This window comes from Thunnus thynnus, chromosome 22, assembly GCF_963924715.1.
Source record: "Thunnus thynnus chromosome 22, fThuThy2.1, whole genome shotgun sequence".
NCBI classification, from domain to species: Eukaryota; Metazoa; Chordata; class Actinopteri; order Scombriformes; family Scombridae; genus Thunnus; species Thunnus thynnus.
In genome coordinates this window covers 15,676,260-15,685,795 of record NC_089538.1, presented here as the reverse complement: position 1 = coordinate 15,685,795, position 9,536 = coordinate 15,676,260, and the positions used below count along the sequence as shown (strand labels likewise).

General features: G+C 36.5%; 1 protein-coding gene and 1 long non-coding RNA gene across 4 annotated transcripts in view; one reads left to right on the top strand and one right to left on the bottom strand.

Annotated features, from left to right (window-relative positions):
• Positions 1-8,028, bottom strand: part of LOC137175064 (probable E3 ubiquitin-protein ligase RNF144A-A) — an 8,175-nt gene extending 147 nt beyond the window's left edge. The window contains exons 1-4 of one of the 3 annotated variants that reach the window (XM_067580709.1): positions 7,820-8,013; positions 1,501-1,601; positions 684-836; positions 1-571 (exon numbers count right to left, since the gene is read on the bottom strand). The exon at positions 1-571 is cut by the window's left edge and continues 141 nt beyond it. In XM_067580709.1, coding sequence (XP_067436810.1) covers positions 113-571; positions 684-836; positions 1,501-1,601; positions 7,820-7,985 — 879 coding nt within the window. In that variant the 5' untranslated portion in view covers positions 7,986-8,013 and the 3' untranslated portion in view covers positions 1-112. Of the gene's footprint in view, positions 572-683; positions 837-1,500; positions 1,602-1,742; positions 1,949-5,672; positions 6,266-6,385; positions 6,530-7,575; positions 7,677-7,819 lie in introns of those variants that run through there. The other 2 variants (XM_067580712.1, XM_067580710.1) reach the window with 2 other exon arrangements.
• LOC137175072 (uncharacterized) lies at positions 2,056-3,317 on the top strand. The gene is made up of 2 exons (XR_010925557.1): positions 2,056-2,275; positions 2,928-3,317. It is a non-coding gene; the product is annotated as an uncharacterized lncRNA (long non-coding RNA).
• Positions 8,029-9,536: the final 1,508 nt, after the last annotated feature.

Below are 9,536 nucleotides of genomic sequence, written 5' to 3'. Positions count from 1 at the left end.
ATGATGATGATGATGATGATGGCCTATGCTGCCATTTTCTCTCATACAAAACACACAAGTGTGAACATTTTTCAAAGACCACAGCGTTGCATCATCAATCAGTCTAATATTGTTAGATTATCCTCTTCCACACAGGTATAGAGGTTTGTCTGGGGGCGACACCACTGGAGCATGGCTCGTAATGTTCACTGGACTCCAAACATTCATCGGTGACCTTCAGACACACAAAGCAGAACTCCACCTTACATCGGGGACAGACGATGTTTTTACACTGAGTTTTGTCATGCTCCAGCAGTTGGCCACAGGTGGGACAGGCACGGATGGAGGGACAACCAGTGACATCCTTCACATCCTCAAAGATGATCTCTGGACACTTTCTCAGTGTTTCAACTTGCAGATTGATGCAGCCGTCATTTTCACAGCGGTCTGAACGTGGAAATGGACCTTTCCATTCTCTCGAGCACTGACAGCAGAATCTGTAGACCTTCTTTTTGTCAGCTGTGCAAACTGAGCAGAGGACACTCAGATCATTCAGGTCAGCTCTCATCACACGAGACTTGCAGCCAGGACACTGTTAAGTTGTGTTGTATAAAAAGAGTACATTTTTTAATGGATATATTTCTTAAATTACAGCAAATATGGTATGAAAACAGGTTTTAAAATTGCATAATTAAAATACTTACTGATTTGACATAAAAGTATTCCTTAGAATTGCTGATCATTTTCTTTTCAAAGTCGTCCATTTCTTCAGGGGTCAGAAGAGCCATTTCACAAACCTCCTCGAAAGACCATTCAACATTGCAGCGAGTTTGACCACAGACAAATCTGCTCTCACCCTTGAACATTAAAAAGAAAAAAAAATCAGCAAAACCTTCACATGTGAAAAAATATGAATCTTAATCAATAAGTTTCATAAATACAGCACTGATTTACCTGAATGTTAGTAATTCAGTTCTAAACATTTTCTTAAACAAGTGAGAAAATCATCCAGTGTGATCAGAAGATTTCAGCTGGTTTATTATACAAATCAACTTTTATTTGGCTTTATTCTAGTGCAATGATTACATTGTCTTTTTCTTTCTTGTTTCAAGACGCAGACTCACATTTCTAGGAAATTCTTAAAACATTTTTTTAAAAAAAATGTTGCCGAGTTGAAATATTTTTACTCCACTGGCACTTTTTCATATTTGACAAGAAAATGATTTTTAAATATTGAGAATTCAATTATAGAGAGAAATGACTTGATAAGACAGATTTTTGCTGTTCATTTCGAGTCTATTTGTGCATGTTGGGTCAAATTAATACCTGACTACTGCATTACAATACACGTGTGTTTTGAAATTTGTGAAATGTATGAAAAAATAAGTCGACGGCAAAATTATGCTACTGTCATCCATTGTAATCAATTAAGTTAATTATGTGTCACAGAAAACTCATTTGAATTTCATGATGAAGGTGATCATGTACAACAATTAACAATAAGTAACAACATTTACCAACCTGATCCAACAAGTGGCGACACCAGTCGGTGAGAGACATCGGAGTGACAGCATGACCACAGGACATCAGCGCTCTGAGAGACTCGTAACCAATGTACAAAACTATGAGACACAAGAAAAGTGTTTCAATTTGTGGACCAATTGTCTCAGAACTTTGTCAGTAGCTCAAACCAGTAAATCATAGACTATTCTTCAAGATCACTGCTTGAGAAATTTAGAAATAATCATCTGATGAGTACTTACAATCCATTTCATCCTCCTGATCGACAAATTCAAGTGTTAAGTCTTCAGGGTCATAACACTTCTCCTTCTTCTTCTTCTCCTCAGATGTTAAATCGCTGTTTAGATCTGTAGCCTCACGTTTTCTTTTTGTCTGTTTTGAGTCCATCTTGAGTTAGTGTAACCCACCGATGTTCTCCTACAAAATAGGGACAGATGGCGATAAATGTTTTCAGTTTCGTCAACTCGTCTTTCAGAGAAGTCATGTGATTTTTATTGGCCCAAAGTACGTAAACAACGTTGAAGTACAGCCCCTTGTTTTAGTTTCTGTTATGTCAAGATCTCTTGTACAGATCACACATCTGAAGAACATCGTCGCATATAAAATCTAAACAGTGACTCCTCACTGTACAGGCTCAGTGGCAAAATGTCTATCAAGGTGAATGTAGTTGGACCCTTAAAACGGAAGATGATCGATCTGTGTGACAATGAAGAGCAGATGGAGACGTTTACTGTACATCACCTGAAAAAGAAAATTGTTGAAGAACTGTCTACAGGTACGTTTAAAGGCTCTTTAATAAGACTCGAATTCAGGGGCTGATACATTAAAAAAAAATGCAACACAGAGATTTATCCCTCCAAACAGCGCTGACACACACACACACACACACACACACACACACACACACACACAGTAGTTAAAACAAATAAAAACTATGATCTAAAACGATATGTAGAATTCTGGGAATGCATTAATTAATAAAAAAAACAACATTTCACGTTAAAGTTATGACAGATGGTGATAAAGGGCAGGACCGTTTCTGACAATTGGGCTTCCTCATGCCAGACATCCACGGATTGTTCTTTTCATCATTATAGTTTATTATTGTTATTATTATTAATATTGTTTGACTTCACTCAACTTCTGGTCTATGGCATGTTATTAACATCACCTGTCAATCAGTACATTTACATGCACACTAGTCCCTGCTATGACTTGCTGGTTTTAATCATATCAGGATATGATACAGATATGGAACATAAACTGATTATTAATATCCTGTATGATCCAGGTTATACTGATCACCTGTGTCTTTGACGGGTCACATCCCAGACAGTCTGTCATTTCTGTATTAGGTGCAGGTATTCTCAGTACGAGACTTGTGATCATCTTTAAGGAATCCAAATGTATTTTTCCTTTTTGCTTAGATGATGACATCCGGATGATCCTTAGAGCGGAGCCACTGGAGGAATCATCCAAGCTGTCATCCTGTGGGATCCAACACATGTCCACCATCCACTTAGTGCTGAAAGTGTCTGGAGGCTGATGTGGACGAGATGAAGATGAAAAAAAAAATCTGCTTCTATGCACCTACTCAGCTTTACGACACTTACTGACGTTATTCTCTCCTGTCTTGATTCTTGCTTGCATTGTGTTACCTTTCAGATGTACGTTGCTTTGGATAAAAGTGTCTGCTAAATGAAATTGGAACAAAATGAAATTGTGAGAAAAAAATGTCCTTGAACAACACTGCTACAATTAATCTGATCTCACAAAAAGGAAATGTGCTGTAAAAACAAATAAAATGTTTGCCTTTACTAATGTCCTCTGTGTATATGTTAAAAAACAATATGAATGTGAGCAGATCTCACCAGGCCTCCTTAACTCACACAGCACAACATAACAATAATACATTATATTAATATGCAACACACACAAGTAATACATTCTGGTGAATTTTACTCTTGAAAGATCACAAATTAACTCTTGGAGCTGAATAGGAAGCAGTTTATCAGACTGCAGCACACTTTGTTTATCTGCTTATCCAGAACAAAAAACCCTCTTTTGACTTAAACAAAAGATACAGAGACAAAGATCCTTAATATAGTTAAACTATGGAGGAAGTGGATGGTTTTTGTCTCGCTGTCACCAAAAACAATGTTACCTGATATGAACTTTATTTAATTGGAATAAAACCTTCCTTTCTGTGTAGGAAAATATAAAAGTGTTACCTAAAGTAGTTAAAATAGTCATCTTTACCATTCAGACTTAATTCTACAACCAGCATGGATTTTATAAAACCCTCTCATGAGTAGTTATGTGGTTTGGATAAAAAGAAGACAGGCTGTAAACTCTCCTGCAACAGAGTGACTGACACAAACACCACTGTTGTGTGAACACAATCAACTTTAAAAACCCAGGACATTGACATCAAACACACCCACAAGATTAAACACAAATTTACATAAAATTATATGCACCATGTACACAATATAATAACCAAGATCACAAAGTAATCACCATGCAGTGAAGTTATTTCACTACATGTATGATGATGTAATCAAAAGGTTTTATTGAGGACTTTCCACTGTTAGGAAAACACCCATCTACACTTTGTTGTTGTTGTTCAAAATTTGCTTTCATTATCACTGTCAGACATTTATAATATAAAATAAAAATGTCACATTCACACATTTATGTTATTTACATGTACACAATAATGCCACTTGTGATGGAAATCTTAGGTCTCATATTTTTATGTTTTAACTTAGATGAAGATATCTACTTAAACTTTTGACCTTTAGAAAAATGCGAAAGTGAAACTATTTTACTGACAGCTGCATGTGTAGAAAGTTTCCCCCAGAGAATAGCGTGTTATAAAAAAAGAGGTTAATCACATGATGAGTAATCAAACTGCTCGTCTAATCTAATCTAATCTAACAGTGATGATATTAAATATAGGTGATTAATTTACAGTTTCTAAAAACTGCCATGACTTGTGGTTTGAAATTTGACACGATTTGAAAGAGGAAACAAACAGCAGCCTGCTGTTCACTGTCAGGTTATCGCCTCACATGACCCCAAATGAAGAAAATGGTAAACGTTTATATACGTCAACTGAACTGGTCCACTGCTCTGGGTAATCAACCCCTCAAAACTGGAGTATGTTTTATTTAATGTCATGTGATTTTGTTGAAAAGGAAATTGTCTTTTAATTATTTTGCATTTCTTAATGTCAAAATGTCCAAGATGATTTGCATTTCTTACATTTTCCAAATTCTATGAAGCAGGAATATGTGGTCAGCTCTATATTTTTGTGTATTTGATTGTGATCTGTGTCATTTTATTGCTGTTGCAGCTTCACAGTTTCACTCTTTTTTCCTCCTCTTTGTTTTTCAGAGTGAGTGTTGGAAAAAGGAAAATGACAGACAGTCAGCTGTAGAGGACTGGAGTGGAGAGATCTTTGGCTTTGATAGTCGCTGTTTCTTCTCCAGCCTGAACAGACAGGTATGTGTGTGTGTGTGAGAGTATTTCTATGTTTTCCTAGTCAAGGTCATCTCAACTGTTTCCTATGTGTAACACTACTGTACTCTTTCTCCACCTGTCTCTCTTTTAGAGTCACTTTCTCTTGTCCAGCAGCTCTGCAGAGGGCCGATGTTACAGACACAGGTGTACTGGACCTAACAGGTACCAGATCCAGGTGTCTGGCTCTGAATGGGTGGACTGTCCAGCAGGAGGCTCCTTTCAGGTAACATGACAACACTTTACTGAATGTAACTACTGTATAAATCAGTTGGGTTGTTGAGAGATACTGTTGATGCTAAGCACTGCGTCAGAGATATTTTAAAATATACTTATCTATTACTTAAATAATTGTACAGTACTATACAGTAATATGTTCAAATATGTTTGACGCATAAGTTCTTATCTTTAGTTAACTGTAAGCTGGATGCTGCAGGAAGAACTTTTCCTTCTGCACTATTCAGATTTTGTTTACAGTGATTTTACAGATAAATCATCACAACTGATTTGACAATGATAGACTGATGTTTAAAAATACAACAACACCAAACAGATCCACAGCTCTCATTTGAGATTCAAACATTTTATCTCTCTTTTCTTTAGTTACATTACATTTGTCATCTTCATCATTTGCAGACTTATTTTGAAACAAACAGCAGTTATGATGATGATGATGATGATGATGGCCTCTGCTGCCATTTTCTCTCATACAAAACACACAGCTGTGTACATTCATCAAAGACCACAGTGTTGCATCAACAAAAATCACAGTCTGGTGTTATTAAGATTATTTCCTCTTCCACACAGGTATAGAGGTTTGTCTGGAGGCGACACCACTGGAGCAAGGCTCGTAATGTTCACTAGACTCCAAACATTCAGCGGTGACCTTCAGACACACAAAACAGAACTCCACCTTACATCGGGGACAGACGATGTTTTTACACTGAGTTTTGTCATGCTCCAGCAGTTGGCCACAGGTGGGACAGGCACGGATGGAGGGACAACCAGTGACCCCCACCACTTCCTCAAAGATGATCTCTGGACACTTTCTCAGTGTTTCAAGTATCTGATTGGTGCAGCCATCATTTTCACAGCAGTCTGAACGTGGAAATGGACCTTTCCATTCCCTCAAGCACTGACAGCAGAATCTGTAGTCCTTCTTTTTGTCAGCTGTGCAAACTGAGCAGAGGACACTCAGATCATTCAGGTCAGCTCTCATCACACGAGACTTGCAGCCAGGACACTGTTAAGTTGTGTTGTATAAAAAGAAAGAAACAGTATATTTTTTAATGTATCGCTTTTTGAAATTACAACAAATATGGTATGAAAACAGGTTTTAAAATTGAATAATTAAAATACTTACTGATTTGACATCCTTAGAGTTGTTAAACATTTTCTTTTCAAACTCCCTCATTTCTTCAGGGGTCAGAAGAGCCATTTTACGAACCTCCTCGAAGGACCATTCAGCATCACAGTCAGTTTGACCACAGACAAATCTGCTCTCACCCTTGAACATTAAAAAGAAAAAAAAAATCAGTCAAAGCAAAACCTTCATGTTAGAAAAAATAAAAATCTTAATCAATAAGTGTCATAAATACAGCACTGATTTACCTGAACGTTAGTAATTCAGTTCTAAACTGTTAGAAAACAACTGTTATTCGTCTTTATTCTGAGAGGGTTGGGTAAGGGCGACTGTGCATTTTCAATGGCTGCCCCAAAACTTTGGAACAATTTACCTTTAGCAATTAAATGTTCCCCTTCTGTAGACACTTTTAAGGCTATACTTAAGACCCACATGTTCTCTCGGGCCTTTGAGTGTCCTTAAAGCTTTATGTTTTACTATTAATCATTTATTTGTGTATGCACATGGGATAGTATTGATATGTCATCTCTACTCCTTGCTGTTACCTTGTTATGTTGTTTTGATTTACTTTTGTTATTTTATTGTACAACACTTTGAGCAACTCTGGTTGTTTTTAAATGTGCTTTATAAATGAACTTGATTTGATTTGATTTATTCTAGTGCAATTATTTCATTGTCTTTTTCTTTCTTGTTTTAAGACACAGACTCTCATTTCTAGGAAATTCCTAAAATTATTACATTTACATTTAATTACATTTATTTAAAAATTGGAGCCAGGTTGAAATATTTTCCAAAATTGGCACAAAGTCATACTTTCATGTGTGTATTGTGGACTTCTTGTTGGATTTAGGTCAGGGGTGTCAGCGTATGATTTGTTGATTTTTCTTGTTGAGACGAATAATTGAGTTTTGGTTCGATCTTTCTACGACATTCCTACGGGCCATGGCTGCCATTTTAGATACATAGTTGGCGCTATAGAGCACATTTTAGCAATTTTGGGGGATGATTTTTATATTTTATCAAATTTTTCACCAGACCTGATGTGCGTGCCAAATTTGGTGAATTTTTGAACATGTGTAGGGGGTCAAATTTAGGGTTAAATGGCGTATTAATAAAGAAAGAATAAGAAAGAAACAATTACACGAAATACAATAGGGTCTTATTGGGTCTAATTATCATTATTAACCAACCTGATCCAACAATCTGCAACACCAGTCGGTGAGAGACATCGGAGTGACAGCATGACCACAGGACATCAGCGCTCTGCGAGACTTGAAGCCAATGTACAAAACTATGAGACACAAGAAAAGTGTTTCAATATGTGGACCAATTGTTTCTCAGAACTTTGTCAGTAGCTAAAACGAGTAAATAATAGACTATTCTTTAAGATCACTGCTTGAGAAATTTAGAAATAATCATCTGATGAGTACTTACAATCCATTTCATCCTCCCGATCAACAAATCTAAGTGTTGAGTCTTCAGGATCATAACACTTCTCCGTCTCCTTCTCCGTCTCCTTCTTCGTCTTCTTCTCCTCGGATGTTAAATCACTCTTTAGATTGGTAGCATCAGGTTTGTTTTTTGTCTGTCCTGAGCCCATCTTGAGTTAGTGTAGCCCACCGATGTTCTTCTCATATTAATATGCAACACATACAAGTAATACATTTTGGTGAATTTTACTTTTGAAAGATCACTAATTAATAATTAATAATTAACTCATCTGTAATTGTTTAAGATGCAAGTAACTTGATTGTGGAGGAGTTGAATAGGAAGCAGCTTATTAGACTGCAGCAAAATTTGTTTATCTGCTTATCCACAACAAAAAACCCTCTATTGACTTAAACAAAAGATAAAGAGACAAAGATCCTTAATATACATAAAGTATGGAGGAAGTGGATGGTTTACAGTAATCATGATTCACCTGTTGGCTGCCTGACACCTCTGAAAAAGCATCTACTTAACTGTTTTGTTTTTGCCTCAGTCACCGAAAATCTCTGTCCTCTGCTTTAAGGCTGGCATCCAGGCTTCCAGGCTCACAGCTTACTGAGTGAGAAAGAAACAAGAATGAAAAGAGTGAGAGAAAGAGAGAGGAAACAACTGAATGGCAGAGAGAAACATTTTAAACAAGAAGGACATCTAATTTATCTTGAAGTGATGTCAAGTTCTTCAGAAGAGTGATGACGAGGGTTCACTGTGAACTTGTTTATCTTCTTAGGAATTACTTTCTTAGGCTGGCCTCTGTTTCCCTCTCAGGGTTAATCACAATGAAAACAACATAACAAATCACATATTATGTCCCAGGTTTTTGTACATCTTGGCAACAAACTACAGTATATTTGCAGCAACTGAGCCACAGCTTAGAAACACACTTGGGTTGAGCTAAGATAACCAATATAACCACTCAGCAGCAAACATATCTTAATCAACTTGGCTACATATTTGAATAAACTTCAATTGTTAGATAGTAAGCTATTATTAATTATGAAATGCAAGTGGGATAAACAAGGTGTAGGTATAGATCAGGCCAAATAATGTTTAAACTAGACTTGCAAGCAGCAGTGAAAATAGTGTTGATTGCCGGCTCTCTTGTGCCTGCCAGGTGTTTGCTAGGATTATACCAATTTAATGTTAGCAAAAATTAAACGTAGTCACTAATTGAGTAACTAGATGCACAAATGTAGTTCTAATTTCTCAGTAAGATGTTACTGACCTTTTGGTTTGATTCCAAAAAAGGAGGATGAACGATGACTATATGATGTTTTGGCTCCAAAAAGCATCGGCATAGAGGATACTGGAGTATAATGCAGTCATGAGCCTTTGTCTCCTTGAAATACATTTTCATCTGAATTTCACAGAACCAGTAACCTGTAAGGCATTTGTTTCTTTGATTTTGTTAATGTCCACTCATGTTTTATACTCTTATTATCACCTTTAGTGTTTTTTCTATATAAAACTACCTGACAAAGTAAATGATTGAACATTCAGACCAAAACTACAAATCCCTTAGTGGGCTATAGTTTTGGATACTGCTTGTCATCTTACTTTAACTTCTAGACGGTCAAAGGTCTCCTCAAGATATTTTACAGTGGCTATGAAAGTGATCAGCCAATCATAAATTTTGACTTGGACTCTGCTGCCAGTTTATGATAAA